The sequence below is a fragment of the Tamandua tetradactyla genome, chromosome 3, assembly GCF_023851605.1.
Source record: "Tamandua tetradactyla isolate mTamTet1 chromosome 3, mTamTet1.pri, whole genome shotgun sequence".
In the NCBI taxonomy this organism is placed as follows: domain Eukaryota; kingdom Metazoa; phylum Chordata; class Mammalia; order Pilosa; family Myrmecophagidae; genus Tamandua; species Tamandua tetradactyla.
The window spans coordinates 188,675,331-188,692,691 of record NC_135329.1 but is presented as its reverse complement, the minus strand read 5'-3'; the positions used below and the strand labels follow the sequence as shown (position 1 = coordinate 188,692,691).

The window sequence follows — 17,361 nt, the reverse complement described above, 5'->3', positions numbered from 1 at the left end:
TTTTTGGCAATGGGGACTTTTCATTTGTATGGTATATAGTTGCTTCGTGTTAAGCAAAAACATAAAGTTTTGTATAGTTCAAAGGGTGAAAATGGATGCTGAATTTAAAAAGTGAACTGTACTTTTCAACTATTTCACTATTTGTTTTACTCCCCCATGCTCTTCATTTTTTCATAGCTCCAGTTCCTACTATAAAGTCCCTTCCTCCGCAGTCCTAATGCTACCAGATGGTCCCAACTTCTGATTCTGGTAACACTTATCTCCCACTATGTCTCCACCACAAAAGATAGAGCAGCGCCTTGCCGGTTCCAATCTCTGAGTTGTCTCACCATTTCCTACTTGACATCTTAGCTCTTCTATCACTTGTGCAACAAATTTCTTATATTAAAGTCATTTTGTTACAAAGATCTAAAGTAGCTCTGTTTTCTAACTGAGCCCTGAATGATGATGCAAAACATCAGAGATATTTATTAAATAACTGCTATGAGAATTGCGAAAGCAGACAAATCATTCCCTCTTCCCTATCTCTTCTTCACTTTTATACAGAGGAAAATGATGATCTTTCACAAGTAGACTAAAACCCAAGAATACCTCCCTGATAAAATGGAGGAAACTATGTTAGAAAATATATGTGTTTTGGGGACTGAAGAGAAAAGCAAAGCCTGGAATAATATGATATCCCCCCACAAGATGTGAGAATTGGGCATAAGAAAGGAAAGCAGCATTGGTAAAATATACTAATAACTTTCAACCCCAAGTTCCATAAAGGCCCTATTTACTTTAGTCACTTTTGGCACTCCAGGCTGCTCAGCATCACTGCCTGCTCTGCTTCAGTACCCCTGGCAACTGGTTCTACCCCACTAACAGCAAGTTCAAAGCCAGCACCACACATCCATCAATGAAGAAGAAATTCATGCTTTTGATTATTACAAAGAATTAAAGTATCTTTAATTACTGATCAGACACAGTTTTTTAACCTAACCTAGACTTTAATTCAGGATTTTTAGAATCAGACCAATAGCAGATATTGGTATCCTCTAAGACAATAAAACAATGTCCCCAAAACTTCAATGGACAATGAATTTATACTTAAAATCTGACATCCAGCTAACTATCAATACTGTAATATAAAACAAAATTATTTCAGATGTTCAAATATTGAGATAATTTCTTTCCCTAGGCCCCTTTTGAAAATCATTTTAGGAGCTACTCCAGGAAAACATAAAAAACAAACAAACAAACAAAAAAACGATGCATGAAAGGACAATATGAGAAATAAGGAATAGGGTAGTTGAGTTTAACTCAAAGAAGTAGCAAAGGCTGGTGATATTTAAAAGAGAAATCACTGGGCCTATGTGCTTTGGATATTATCTTTCCTTCTTTCTGGCTCTAATCACATCAATCCTTTTTCTAAGGACCAAATTTTTCTATCATGTTGTAGACATTACATTAGATAGTTTATTGCAACACTGAAAAATTTGCTATGAATAAATATATAATGTGCATATACCACATTTTAATAGTCATATAAAAATTCAACCTTGCATTATTAACAATTTTTACAAGCCACAAGAATTCAGTGAATGGAACAACAAATCATTTGCATGATTTGCTACCTGAAAAGAATGCCTATTATATTAGAAAATACTAATGTCCCTAATATTACCACCATCATCTGCAATTCCTTAACTCTGATGTACATTCTACCTCAAAAACTAAAAATCCATATAGTAATAGTAATAAAAAAGGAACAGTAAAATATTAATCTGAAAATCACAGAAAAATGGATTATTCTCAAAACCTTAGTATAACTTAAGAAAGTTTACTCTTTTACTCACATATTTTATGACACCAGACTCCAAATTATACCTTAGATAAAAAATGTTATTAGTATTATCTATATAAATAATTTGTTAGATTATTTTATTTTTATTTTATAAAATAGAAATATAAAAGTGAAAGTATTTGAAGTCATTAAAATTTATTCTTCTTATAGAATTACTATTAGTAGAGAGCTATTACAATTAAATATTTCCATATTTAAAATAAATTCCATATATTTCTAAACTCTAAGGTAATAACTATATGATAAGAAAATTCATTAACTCAGTTAGAACGTTGTACAATTTTCCTAACAAGAAACTAAACTTCACAAGTTAGATGTAATTTTCTTTCTTTTTCTTCATATTTGTTATCTTTGTCTAACTAGACATTTTTAATACCATATTCTTTAATCATCACAGAAGAATTTCCCTAATAGCAAGTCACTCATATAGAAGTATAGTCTTAAATGGGTCATAACTGCATTCAATTTTTAAATAGGCTTAGAAAAACTTGAAAATATACCTTGAGAGAAAGAAATTAACAAGAGATAACTGAGTGATTTATTTTGGACAGAGGTAAGCTAAGGCAGAAAGGTGAGCCTGTGAACAGGCGTGGTCGTGACGGTGGGGGGGGGGCAGGTGGCAAAGTGATGCGTCAGCTATTTCTGTCACTTATAAGCCTGTGACCATGAGTAAACTAATTGCCAATTAGTTACTAGACATTAGTAACATTTGTGGGATTCTGTTTTCCATCTATAAATTGAGAGTTTTAGAATACATAACCTCTAAATTCCTTTTCAAACAAAATATTACGAGCACATGGATCTCTAGAGTTTCTGAGCATTAAATATGAATGAATTGAAGGTAAAATTAAGTTGCATACCTTTGTATTTTCTTTCACCTTCTTTTTACATTTGTTTTGCTCCCTGGCTTCACGAAGACCTTTCTGGGTAGGACCTTCTGGTACATTTTTTCTATCATCACTCTGGCCAACTATAAAATAATACAATTTATTCTTAATGTATTATATTCATAATGTTTGTAACAAAAATGATTATGCAAAAAAATACAGGTAAACTGAGGTAAAAATTATACATGTAATTGTAGTATTAAACTAATAATATTAAAACCACATCCTAATGCTGTAATTGGGGTCTCAAATTTCAGTCCCCCAAAATTCAGAGTGTTATTACTGTAAGGTTAATGAAATCATGAGCTAGTTACACAGAACAGGAACCATTCTCCAATCATATTATATCAAAATTCCTGTTATCATGGGTTTTCATGTATATATAAATAAAGTTGATGAGGGCAAAGGACAGAATTGTAAGCATTAAAACATTTCCTAAATGAAACTAGATAATAAAGAGATCTGTGGAAAGAGAATACCCCATTAATAAAATTTTATTATTTAATATTACTATTCTCTATGCCTCTTAATGTTAAGAAAATCAGGAAGGAGAAACATAGCATAATACTCAACACACAGACAAAAACAGAATCTCTTAAGTCTCTTTGGATATATGGAGCAGTTCCAGTGGAATCACCTGAGAAAAACAAGTGACTGGGGAAGTCTCTTCTTCATATCTTACCATATACATATTTTGGTAAACATAATTTTCCCCTATTTTCTGAGCAGCAAACTGATTTCATGTAACTAATAATGTATAACCATGAAAACACAAAAGAAGCATCTCAATGTCATAATGTACCACTGTACTTATGATACAGAAAAGATGATAAACACAAAAATTTCTGGATGATATTAATATCAAGGCTTACTTTGGGATTCTCAGGTTATAAGGGCAAGAAAGCATATGGCTGGCATTTAGTTTCTTTCCTGATATGATCTTTTCCTTTTCTATTTGGTACTAGTTCTAGAAAATGTGAGATAATTGTCGTAAGTGTTGTGTAAGGCCTGAAATTAAGGTCCAGTATATGTGCTGTCCTGACATCTGGTAGAATTGGGAGGGTCTCCAATAGCCTAACCACAAGATCCCCCTACCTTAAACTATGTTCCCATGGATAAGGTTTCCTAGACAAACAACTCTCCATATGAAATTTCCACATGGTGTTCTGTGCTAACCCACAGAATTATTCAAGTAAGCCAATCACATTCTCTCATAGGAACCAAGGGGCAACTGCCCTCTTGATACTATGATGTCTGGCTCCCCACAGCCTCTGATTGTTCATTGTGCTCCTAAATATAACCTCTGTATAAAGCTGCATGGGAAGCAATATCCTTCTCTCCTTGGGCGGTGTATTAGCTAGGGTTCTCCAGAGAAGCAGAATCAGCACAAGATATCCATAGACATAAAATTTATAAAAGTGTCTCATGTAACTGTGAGACTGTAGAGTCCAAGATCTATATGGCAGGCCACAAGATGGTAACTGGGTGAGGGTCTTCAATAAACTCCCAGGAGAGGCTAGCTGTGCAACCATGGGAATGTAAGGGTCCAAGATCTGTAGGGCAGGCCACAAGCTGGTAACTCTGATGATGTTCCTCAATGAACTCTCAGGAGAGGCTGGCTGGGCAACCATGGGAATGGAGGTGTCCAAAATCTATAGGACAGGCTGTGAAGCTGACAACTCTGATGAAGGGTCTGAATGAACTCCAATGAAGGATCTGGATGAACTCCACAGGAGAGGCTCACCAACTAAAGCAGAAAGAGTGACTGTTTCTTCTGAATCTTCCTGAAAAGTCTTCAGGTGATTAGAATAAGCATCACTCATTGCAGAAGTCAATCCCCTTAGGTGATTACAAATGCAATCAGCTGTGGATGCAGCTAATGTAATCATGATTTAAGTCCATGAAATATCCTCATAGCAACAGACAGGCCAGCATTTGCCCAGCCAGATGACAGGCATACTACCTGTAGTGTAGCCAACTTGTCACATGAACCCAACCATGCAGGTGGTGAGTATTTATTAGTCTGTCTGATGTCTGGTGGTTTGCGTTCAACCATCCCCATAACCATAAGGCAAGGATCTCTTCCTCATCAATGGAGTTAAAAAGGAAGTGATTAAAACAATAATCTCCACAATTACATGAAAATAGAATGTTGCATAACCCAGCACTACATGAAAGTACTTAAGGGACTATGAACACTTGTCTGCCTGTTAGCCATCCCTCAATGTTTGCTACAAGCTAGAGCATATGGAAAATCAAAGTGTGGGGTAAGGTAGCAATTACAAGTCATTGAGATTAAGACAACACTTTCACTTCCTATTTTCTGTTATTTTTATTTCCCTCTTCAAATACTAAAGATGTCAACATAATGATAAAAATTTAAATAATAATAATTAGCAATTATACATCATTGATTTTTACTACATAGCAACCACTGTTACCCTGAACACTTGTATAGTTTTGACCTCTGTTATTATGCGGATAGTTTTACAGATTTACGTGTTTATTTCTCTTGGACTTAGATTAAAATTGTTAGGTGAAATAGTAGATCTATGTTTAGCTTTCAAAGAAAATGCCAAACAGTTCTCCAATGTGGCTGTCCCATTTTAAATTCCCTCTGGCAATATATGAAAGTTGTACATACTCCAAATCCTTAACAAAACTTGGCTTTGCCAATCTTACTAATTTTAGCCATTTTAATGGATGGGAAATGGCATCTAACTACAGTTTTTATTTGCACTTCCCTGATGACTGATAATCCTATTAGTCATACCTTTTCTGGTCCTTCTTTTATCTCCTTTCGTGAGATATCAGTTCTAAGTCTTTTACCCACTTTTGCCTAGATCATTTGTCTCCTTATTGAGTTGTAAAATAGTTCTTTATATATTGTGGATACATGTCCTCTGCCCTTGTGAAAATATTTCTTCCCAATTTAGGGTCTGACATTCCTCCTTCGAAAAGTAGATGTTTTTAAATGTGATGATGTCTAATTTATCAACTTTTTAATGATTGGTGCTTTTCCTGTCCTAAGAAATCTTTTCCTACTCCAATATTGACAAGATTTTCACCAATATTTCCTTCTAAAAGTTGAAAAATGGTATTCATTACATTTAAATCTATGATCCATTTCAAATTAAATTTTTGTATGGTATGAGATAAGACTGGAAGCATTTTTTTAATATTTTTGTTCCAAGCACCATTCACTGAAGAGACTATCCTTTCATCACTTAGTCACCTTGGAGCTTTGACAAAAATTAATTACCCAAAAATGTATGGGTTGATTTTTGGACTGTATGCTGTTCTTATGTCCATCTAGTTGACTCTATTCTGTTAATTTTATTTTCTCTATGCCATACTTTCACCAGTATTGTACTTTCTTACTATATCTTTAAGTTAGCCTTAAAAGAAAATAGGATATGTAAGTCCTCCAAATTTTTTCTTTTTAAATTGTTCTATTCTAGATCCTTAATATTTTCATACAAACTTTAAACTGACTTTCTGCATTTCTTTAAAAAAGCTGCTGGGATTTTTAATGAGATTGCATTGAATCTATAAATTGGGAAGAATGGACACCTTAATTTCTAATCTGTATTTATTTAAATCTTCTTTAAATGCTCTTGGTACTATTTTGTTGTTTAAACTGTAGTGGTCTTGTACATCTTTTGTTAAATTTATACCTATATATTTTGTTTTTCATAGTGTTGTAAATGATACTGTTGTACTTTCATTTTCTAATTCTTAGTTACCAGAAGATGCATCTACCTTAGATTTTGGTATATTTCATTGTTTTGTATATTGGGTATGTATTGTACAATGTACTTAGCATTATATTTTCTATACTGTATATTTTATTCTTGTATATTAACATTATATCTTGCACTCTTGCTAAGTTAAATTATTATATTAGAGAGGGATTTGGGGGGAGTAGATTGTTTAGATATGTCACCTACAAATAGAGATAATGTAGTACCAACTTAGTCGCTTATAATAATGCCCATTATTATAAAATAGAGATAATGTAGTACCAACTTAGTCGCTTATAAAATGCCCATTATGGTCTCATAGTTCTGAAGATCTAAAGACTTGCAAGCTCAACTAGGTTCTTTGTTTAAGGTCTCACAAAGTTGAAACCAATCTGCCAGCTGGGTTTGACTCTTACCTGGAGGCTTTGGGGAAGAATCTGTTTCCCAGCTCATTCAGGATGTTGTGGTTGAAGGAGTAAGGTTCTCATTTCCTTGCTGGCTGATGGCCAGAGGTTACTGACCCTTCCACTTTGACAGGCTGCAACAGGCACACAATCTTTCTTATGCTTCAAATCTCTTTGACTTCCGCTGCTAACCTGAGAAACTCTCTGCTTTAAAGAGCTCTGTTATTAAATTAGACCCACTCCTATAATCTCCCTTTTGCAACAAAGTCACATAATCACAGGAGGAATTAGGGACCAGTGGGGGGGGGGGGTCAAAGTCTTGGGGGCTACTGTCAAACTGCTCCTCCAACAAAGCCTATTTTATTGGTTTGGAAAAAGAACTTTCTATTCATAATTTGCTAACAGTTCTCTGAAAAAGCTTGCACAAGATTGGTATTTCTCCACTAAAAACATATCTGGATGGGAGTTTCCTATATGGGAAGGATTTTTTGTTTGTTTTGCTTTAATTCATAATTCAATTTCTTTAACAGTTTTGTATATATACATATATATTCAGACTTGCTATTGCTACTCGAGTAAGTTTTGGCAAGCTGTATTTTTCAAGGATCTATTTAAGTTAAGCTACCAAATTAATGAATCTAAATTTGATTAACATACTCCTTTACTATCCTTTTTTTCCTATGCTGTGTTGTGTGGATCATAGTTCATTCTTTTTCCGTGTGACTATCCCATTACTGCAGCACCATTTGTTGAAATTTTTTGGGGGGGGACAGGGGTGAGTACATCAGCCAGGAATCAAACCCAGGTCTCCCGTATGGCAGGCAAGAATTCTACCACTGAACTACCCTTGCACCACCTTATCCTTTTAATATCTGTAATATCTGTAGTAAAATCTTTAGTAAAAATTTAATCATTAAAATGGTAATTCTTTTCTCTTTTTTCTTCATTAGTTTACCACATCTGTGATAAAAAAAAAAAACATACTGGTTGATTTAAACAATGGAAATTTATTGTCTCACAGTTTTGAAGGCTAAAAATCCAAAATCAAGATGCAAGCAGGATCATGCTTTCTCTGAAGTCTGCAGTGTTTCGGTAGTGGCTTGTTGTCAATCCATTATGCAATCTCTACCTCTGTTACATACCATCTATTTCATGTCTCCTACTCCTGTATCCAAGTTTCCTCTGTTTAAAGGGACTCAAATCATACTGAATTAAGTATGGATTCATTTAGGTCCTCATAACAACAGACAGGCCAGGTCTTGCCTGACCAGACAACTGGGCACCACCACCTGGCCAAGTTGACATATGAACCTGATCATGACAACCTCTACCTCTGTTCTTGCCATCCATTTCCTGTCTCCTACTCCTGTATCTGAATTTCCTCTGTTCAAAGGGACTCCAGTCATACTGAATTAGGGCCCACATGGATTCATTTGGCCTCACATTAATAATATCATCAAAGATACTATTTACAAATGGGTTCACATTCACAGGACCAGGAGTTGAACATGACTTGAACATGAATTTATGGGAGACATAATTTAATCCATAGCAATCTTTCTAGGATTTTTTTTTTCAATTTTATTAATCCTTTAAAAAATTTTTGCTTTCTTTTTTTCTAAGGCTTTTTCTCTATTTTATTGATTTCTACTTTATTTCTTTCCTGCTAGATAATCTGTGCTTATTTTCATGCTTCTTTTCTAGCTTCTTAATGTGGAAACTCAGATATTACTTGAAAGCTTCCTTCTTTTCTAATAAAATATAAAATCTTATCTATAATTGCTAAGAACTGTTTTGCTACATACCCCAAATTTTGATACACTGTGTTTTCATTATCATAGTTTGAAAATATGCCTAATGTCTCTTGCAATTTCTTCTTTGATCCATGGGTTAATGAAAAGTATGTTGTTTAACTCCTAAGTATTTGGAGGATATTCTGGAGATATACTTTGTTATTAATTTATCATTTAATTCCTTTGTAATAAAGGAACATACTTTGTAAGATGCCAATTCTTTGAAATGTATTAAGAAATATTTCATGGCCTAGAACATGGATCAACAAACTACTGCTTGTAGACCAAATTCAGCAATCTCTTGATGTTGTAAATAAAGTTTTATTGGAACATAGCCACCCCATACTTATCGTCTATGGCTGTTTTTGCATTACGACAGAGAATTGAGTAGTTGTGAAACTGTACAGCCCACAAAGCTTTAAATATTTACAGTCTAGCCACTTAAAAGTAAAGTTTATGAATCCCTGACTTAAAATATGGTCTATTCTGATGAAACTTCCATGTGTAATTGAAAAGAATGCATATTCTGCAGTTTGTTGTGCATACTATTCTATAAATGCCATTTAAGTTAAATTGGTTGTGTATGTTTTTCAGTCTCTATATGTTCCTATTGGTTTAATGTATAATTTTAAATCAATTACTTAAAATGGGGATAGTTAAAATTTTTCAACTATGACCATGGATTTGTTTATCGTTTCCTTCAATTCTATTAGCTTTTATTTCATGTATTTTGAAAGTACTATTTATTATTTCTACTGAATTTTTACTGCTTCTTTTTTTTTATTCTCTTAATGGTTATTCAAGGAATAACAATATGCATCTTTAACTTATCAGATTCTACTTAAAGTTAATATTATACCACTTCACACTTCATCATGTTTTGCAAATGTAAGAACCTTATAACAATATTATTCCATTTAATTATTTCCCTACATTTTGTGCCATTGTTTTATATTTTATTTTTAAACACTTTGCAAGAATTATCTTATAATGCTGTAATTTTTGTTTAAACTAGTCAGTTTTCTTTTAAGATTATTAATAAGAGAAACAAATAATCTCTATGCTAATCAGAATTTAAAATTTCTAATTTTCTGCATTCAATTCTGTAGATCTCGGTTTCCCTCTGGGACACTTACCTTTGGACCAAAGAAAGTCCTTTAGTATTTGCCATACTGAAGGCTGGCTTATAACAAAATCTCTTCCTCTCATTTATCTTAAAATGTCTGTATTTTCCCCTAATTTTTGAAGATTATTTTTATTGGATATAGAATCCTGAATTTAAAATGTTTCCACATTTTAAAGATATTATTTTTTTTTCTAGTCTCTATTGTTTCTGATGAGAAATTAGCCATTATTTATATTATTACTCTTCTGTAGGCAATATCTCTTTTCTCTCCTGCACTTCCAAGATTTTCTCACTTAAATTTTCGAGTTTGGATATGTTGTCACAAGGTATGATTTTCTTTGTGTATTTATTGCTTTCATGTATCTATAAGATGATATTTACATCAAGTTTGGAATATTTTAGGCCAATATTTGTTTAAATACTTTTCTGTCCTATTCTCATTCTTCTCTCTGGGACTCCAATTACATATGTGTTAACCAGTCAAAAATTTCTTCTATCTGTTTTCCTTTTCTTCTTTAGAACTAATTTTTTTTAATCTCTCTTGAAATTCACTGACACTTCTGTCATCTTCAATCTGTTAGATATAGCCAAAAAATGTTCATATTAAGTTATTAAAATTTTTAGTTCTAGAATTTCTATTTGTTTGCTTGTTTCCATTTACCTGACAAGATTCCCTTCTGTTCACTTATTACTACCATATTTTCCTTTAGGTCCTTGAACATATTTAAAATAGCTGCTTTAGCATCTTTATCTGCTAAATCCCAAACCTGGGCTATCTCAGGGTAGGTTTCTATTTATTGATTTTTTTCTTGATTGTGGGTCACATTTTCCTATTCCTATACATATTTTGGAACTTTTGATTATATGCTGGACAGTGTGGATGATAGTTTATAAAGATTCCAAAGTATTGCCTTCTCCGAGGGGTGATGATTTTTGTAATAGCAGGCAGTTCAATTTCTGGCCGATTAATCTTAAAATTCTAGGTTTAGTTTCATATTTGTCAGGGTAGATTCATGGAAAGCTCTAAATGTTTCCCAAGGCCTTTCAAATCTGACAAGACTAAACCTCAAACTGTCTCATCTAAGAATATTATGTAAGTTCTATTTTGGTGTTTGAAAAGTAGTTACAGAATACTGAATGCTATCATGGTATTAACAAGGAGTTAAAAATATATATATCTACACCCATATATGGCCAAAACTCTTATGTTTTCCATCACTGCTTGGCCTCTAGAATGTCTGGTTCCTTCTTAGACCCATAGAAGTTGCTTTCTGTGGTAAGACTCAGGTAATCTTGTCTTGTATATGTCTAACCGAGCACTCAAATAAAAAAACATAGTAAACTCCCTCACAACCATTGGAGCTACACTTCATTGCAGCTACCTTCTCTCTGGTGCACTTCGCTATAGATTTTAGCTGCTTCCATCAGCCCTGAACTAAGATCTTTGAATCTCAGTTCATCGTGACTGCCTTGCTCACCTTGGACTCCATGCTGCTTGTCTGGGAAATTTCACAAGGCAGACAGTCATAGCAATGGTAGGATTCCCCTCATAAATTTTCCTGCTGTGATTTGTGCTATCTGTAATCCAATGCCTAAAACCAGCTACCTCATACATGTATGCATGTGTGTGTGTGTGTGTGTGTGTGTGTGTGTGTGTGTGTGTGTATGTGTATATATATATATATATATATATATATATATATATATATGTATGTATGTATGTATGTATTGATGTATGTGTGTTTGTGTACATACACATATATGGCCTACTTTTAGAGCTGTTTATGGAGAGAAGGCAGAAGGCTAGTCTGGCACCATGTAGTCCATCATGACCAGAAGGAGAAGACCTTCCACTATTGTCAGCTCATGTTTTTCTCTAAGATTAATCTACATAGTATCATATCCATATTTTCTCTTAACTTTTTCATTAAAATTTTAATTAGTGAACCAGGTTGCTTCAGTTTTCCAGGCTGATGAAAGCAGGAACCAAAAAAATGGGTTGGCTTAACAACTGGAATTTATTATCTTACAGTAATAATACTGAGGAAAATGTTCAAATCGAGGCTACACCAAGGTGATGCTTTCTTCCTGAAGACTGTCAGCAACCCCTGACTCCTTAGCCACATGCCAAGGCACATGGCAGTATCTGTTGGTCTCTCTTCTTTTCCACGTTCCATTGATATTCAGCTTCTTGCTTCCATGGCTTTCTCTTTCTTTGCATGAATTTCATTACTCTATAAAGAGTCTAGTAAGAGGATTAAGAGCTTCCAGATTGAGGTGGCTCACACCTTAATTGAAATAGGCTCATCAAAAAATCCTACACTCAGAGGAATGGACTAACTTTAAGAACATGCTTTTCTGAGGGTACATATAGTTTTCAAAACACCACAAATGTACCATTTATTCATTTTTCAGTATGGTCACACTATGAATTCTTATAGGGTTAAGAAATTTCCAAATCTAATATTAAATTAGAGTTTCAACACGTTTTACTTTACCTTGAATTTTAGGAATTTTGTAACTACGCGTAGTTTCCATGAGCTGCAAAGTTGCTTGAAATCCAGAAATCTAAATAATAAAATCCAAATATATGGGATCATTTACTAAATGACTAAAACAAGGTTTAAATTGCTTGTATAAATATTAATTTCAAAATATCAAAATATTAATTTTCTCAGATTAATCCCTGTATATTTTTAAAAATTCAAACATGGATTTTTAACAAAATGAAAAAATGTATTTTAAGTTTAAATTCAATTCCACATGCAAATTATTAAGTATCTATTGTGGGTAAGCATCTGAAACATTTATTTTACAACATGGTTACTTGAATCAGGAATACTCACTGCACATTTTGAATGATACCTATTTAGGTCTATATGGTAAGAGAGGTTTCAGCACTGTTCAGATTGCTTCACAACTTAATTCATCTTTATATAAGTAAAATATCAAGTGGTTGTTGTTATTCATAAAAGTCTTAGCTAGGTCTCCACCCACAGATACTCCATGTTTTATTAAACATATTTTGAACTTAAGAACATTTGTTTGTTTGATGACATAGTTTCCCTACATTTTCCAAGCAAAATACTTAAATTTTAAACTCCACCTTAAATAAGTCATCACATCCCTCACAGTATATAAATACACCAACACAAAATACCATCTGTTTAATTATGTACAGATTCACAAATTATTTTTCTTCCATGTAACAACATTTCCTTATTAGCGGAAAATAGCAGATATATAAACTGCAACCTATAAATTAGTGCTCAGGAAATGCTTGGGGTAAAAAAGAGTGATAGCTTTATATCTATTCCTGGAAGCTAAACAGATTATAACTTCTAAAATAAACTTCTTATTTAGAATAGTTTAAGATTTACAGAAAAGTTGCAAATACAGTACAAAGAGCTCCCATAGTAGAAAAATGCCCTGCATGCTATGGGCTATGTTTAACAGTAAAACATCAACAGTATCACAGCAATACCAGGGTACACAATAGAAGAAGAGACAAGATTAGGGGGAGGTTTGGATTTTCTTTTTGGTGAGGGTGTGTTTTTTGGTTATCTTTCTCTTGAGAATAATGAAATTACCTTAAATTGAAAGTGTCGATGAATTGTTGACTTTGGAAGTTATACATAAGGCCAAATAGATGGAAATGGCTGAAAGTTGCACTGATGAGAAGCAGATTGGTAAACGATGGAGTGTAAACGCATGATCGAACATTGTGGTTCTTACAAAAAGGAACAAAGTTGTGAGGTATGCAACAATGTGAATAAAAGTGTGGAATATTTGGTGGGGCAAAATAAACTAGAAACGTAAGAGCAAATACTGTATGATCTCATTTAGAAAATACTTATAAGAAAACTGGGGCCTAGACTGTAAGCTCTTATAGCAGTCACATTTAGTCCAGAGTGGTAATTGTTATTTCTGGATTTTGAGAGGCTGTTTAATATATGTATAATCTGACGTTTAGAGATGAGAACAAAGTTGGCCACGTCGGGATTGGAGTAATTCAGAACACAGGGGTAAGGAAGACATTGACTATATTTTAGAACTTCACCTACTCTTTGAAGCCAAAGGAAGAAAGGTGTATTTTGTCCAGAACCTAAATTTTCTGTAGCACGTAATATAACTCAACCTGTCTGGATAGATCATTTTAAAAATCCAAACAAGGGAGCCCAGGATAAGAATGAGTCTTTAATCCCTGTATAGCTTAACGTAATGCCTAGATATTTCCCAGAATATATTAAGCAGATAATCAAAAAGTATTGGCAAAGTTCCTTGAGGGAATGGGAAGAAAAATATGGAACTATTAAACTTTACCACCAGGGAAACCCTGGATACTGTGTCAAACATTTGGGACACCCAAATCAATAGGCCAAACCCTTGATCATGAAGTTTGCTCTTGTAAAGCTTATGTATGTAGCAGAGTAGTTTAGCCTACCTATAGGTTTGCTTAAGAGTCATCTCTGGAGGACCTCTTTTGTTGCTCAGACGTGGTCTTTGTTTCTCTAAGTTCAATTCTGTAACTGAAACCACTACCCTCCCACTAGGGCATATTCAGGGGTGAAATTCTCCTGGTAGTATGGGAGATGACTCCCAGGGAAGAGCCTGACCCTAGCACTATGGGATCAACAATACCATCCTGACCAAAATGGGGGAAAGAAGTGTAGCTAATAAGTATCAGTGCCTGAGAAAGTTCAGAGTCAACAGGCTATACTGGAGGTCATTCTTATTCACACTTTAGTTAGACACTGATACCTCTCATAACTTGCTCAACCCCAACCAAAACCATTCCAGCCAATCCTAAAGAATATTTAAGGCATTACATAAGATTCCACAAAGGTTCCATGCACTAGGGTAACTTTCCAGAAACTTACAACCTCCCGTTGGGTCCCTGGAGCAGATAAGTCCTGAAATGCCTCTCCAGGACATCAGCTAGTTTCATTCCCCTGTCCTGTATTATCAACAGCCCCTTCTAACATGAAAAAGTTAGAATAAGCATGGCCTAAATACCACTGAAGAGTGGGAGAAAGGTCAAAGGTGATGGTGGAGTTATACAGAAAAGGTAGGATTTAATGAATGAGTATGATTGCTGAATTATTATATTGATATCTCTTTTAGTCTCCAGTACTTTAGAGCAGCTAGAAGTAAAAACCTAAAATTGTGGAACTGTAACCCATACCAAACTCTGAAATCTATTCTATAACTAATTGTTGCTATCTACTTTGAAATTTATTGCTTTTTTTGGTGCACGTTCATTTTTCACAAAAAAAGAAAAGGAAGAGTATAACAGAGAAGATAGTATTTAATAAATGAATATGACTGCTGAATCATTATATTGAGATTTCTTTTGGTCTCCAATGACTTGGAGAATTAAAAATGAAAAATCATGGAACTGTAACCCACATCAAACGTTAAAATCTATTCTATAACTGCTTGTTAAAATGTACTTGGAAATTTATTGCTTTTTTGTACATATGTTATATTTCACAATAAAAAGAGTTCCCATATTATCATGCATCCCATTCCTCCTATTGTTAACAACTTACATTACCATAGCACATTTGTCACAAGTTATGAACTAATATTGAAACTAAATTCCATATTTTATTCAGATTTCATTAATTTCCCCTAAAAATTTTTATCTGTTCCAAATCCTATCCAGGATACAACCTGTCATTTAGCTGTTTTATCTCCTTAGGCTCCTCTGGACTGGGAGAGTTTCCCATGCTTTCCTTGTTTTTGATGACCTTGTTAGTTTTAAAGAGCAGTGGTCAGATAGTATCTTGTAGAATGTCCCACAATTTGGGTTTGTGTGATAATTTTCTCATGGTTAACTGGAGAGGATGATACCTGGCTGCAGTAGTGTTTGCCAGGTTTGTCCACTGTAGAGTTATTTTTTACCCCAATTTCCACTATATTTTCATAGAAAGTCATTAAGTACAGCCAACACTTAGCTCCAACTCTTTGAGGGAAGACACATCAATATTTGGAATTCTTTTGGATGGGAGATTTCTTTCAATTATTTATTTATATACCTATGTACTCATGTATATTATGGACTAAGGTATTTTTACTTTATACTTTGGGTTATTCCTTACTTCGTTAGTCAAATTGTTCCAGCTTTGACCACTGGGAGTTCTTTCAGGCTGGTTACTAAAATGAAGATTCTGACTCCTTTTTTGACATGTTTGACTGCTAGCAGTGTTTAAGCCTCACCCCTGCCTCTAATTCCTCTATCCTATAACTGGAAAAGCTGATTTTTTTAAAAAAATGTGATGTTCCCTCTTTTGGTGCTGGTGGGAAATTCAAACCATAGAAACCCATGATAAAAATGCTCCAAGAGGAAAAAAGTCTTGGTTGACAATAAATCATTCTTTGGATGATGAATATCAAAACAGGTTCAGCTCATTAAGTGGTTTTCTTGATTTGTTTTCCAAGGGCACAGCTAGGGAGGTGACTGGTCTGAGAGCATTACTGACATTATTGCACAGGCTTCATCAGTCATGTGTGTACCTTTTTACTTTGAACAGAAATTTGGTAATCAGAGGAACCATATACTGTTCAGAATCCATTCTGGGAACAGTGTCTGCTACATCCAATTTCCATTAGCAACTATAAAACAGTTCTGGAAAAGCATCCAGTGCCCACTATTAGGATTTCCTGTAGTGAAACAAATGGTGGCAGCCCAGTGGTGGCATTAATGGCATCTCCTACTCAAAGCTGTTTTTCTCAATTCATACTGAATCTACCATCTTGAACAGCAGATTTGGTTGAGAGAGGATAGGTATTTCCATATTCCAAACACATCATTTTACATAACAAAAAATAGGGTCTTTAAACTTTTCATATTATTAAGCTAACCATATCATTTATTTTGCAAATTGGGACTTTTTTTGATGTGAGTTGAAGCTATTAATAATTACCCTGTGACAAATGCAAATTAAATTAGTACTGTCTGGGACAAATAGGGATACAGATTGACATAATACGGAAGAGGATAGAAAGATATCCCATTTAATAGAACATGCAAGTTTAAAGGGTCCTTTGCCTGAGAACAAGTATAAGCAAAAGGTCCTCATTTGCCTCTCAGGCTAAACATCCAAATGTGGCTAGTTGGAAGCAAAGGACACACAAAGGCAGATAGTAGTTTGAAGATACTCAATGTATAGAATGAACTTACTATTAACTTCTCAAAGAATTAGCCCCTTAAAAAGATCCTCACATCTTCTCTTGTGCTGGGAAACATAAAACCCTCCAGTTGGTATTTGAGAACCAGCTGAAAAAAAAGTATGCCTACATGGATGGGACTTAAAGTGGTTTCCAAACTGTCCAAGGCTTGTAACTGCAGAATAGAAGAATCAAAAGTCTCCATGTGTCTCATGGAAATGTTAATATTTGAAGTATTTGATCAGAAAGAGGAGTAGGGTCAAGAAAATGAGGCCATAGATGGTAAGGACCTCACGAACAGATGCTGTGGGAGGAGCCACGGACTTAGCAAGATGTGATAGATTCGCACCTAAAAGGAACACCCACAACCACACAGCTCAGCACCAGTA

The 17,361-nt window shown here is 34.2% G+C and overlaps 1 protein-coding gene across 14 annotated transcripts in view; it reads right to left on the bottom strand.

Moving 5' to 3' along the window:
• Positions 1-17,361, bottom strand: part of SPAG16 (sperm associated antigen 16) — a 1,149,776-nt gene that overhangs the window by 1,040,370 nt on the left and 92,045 nt on the right. For 12 of the 14 annotated variants that reach the window (XR_013173027.1, XM_077155025.1, XM_077155020.1 and 9 more), the window contains 2 exons: positions 12,298-12,367; positions 2,707-2,816 (listed from right to left, as the gene is read on the bottom strand). Coding sequence is in view for 13 of the 14 variants with exons in the window: in XM_077155025.1 (XP_077011140.1) it covers positions 2,707-2,816; positions 12,298-12,367 (180 nt within the window). In the remaining variant the exon portion in view is untranslated. Of the gene's footprint in view, positions 1-2,706; positions 2,817-6,891; positions 7,015-11,789; positions 12,034-12,297; positions 12,368-17,361 lie in introns of those variants that run through there. The other 2 variants (XM_077155032.1, XM_077155034.1) reach the window with 2 other exon arrangements.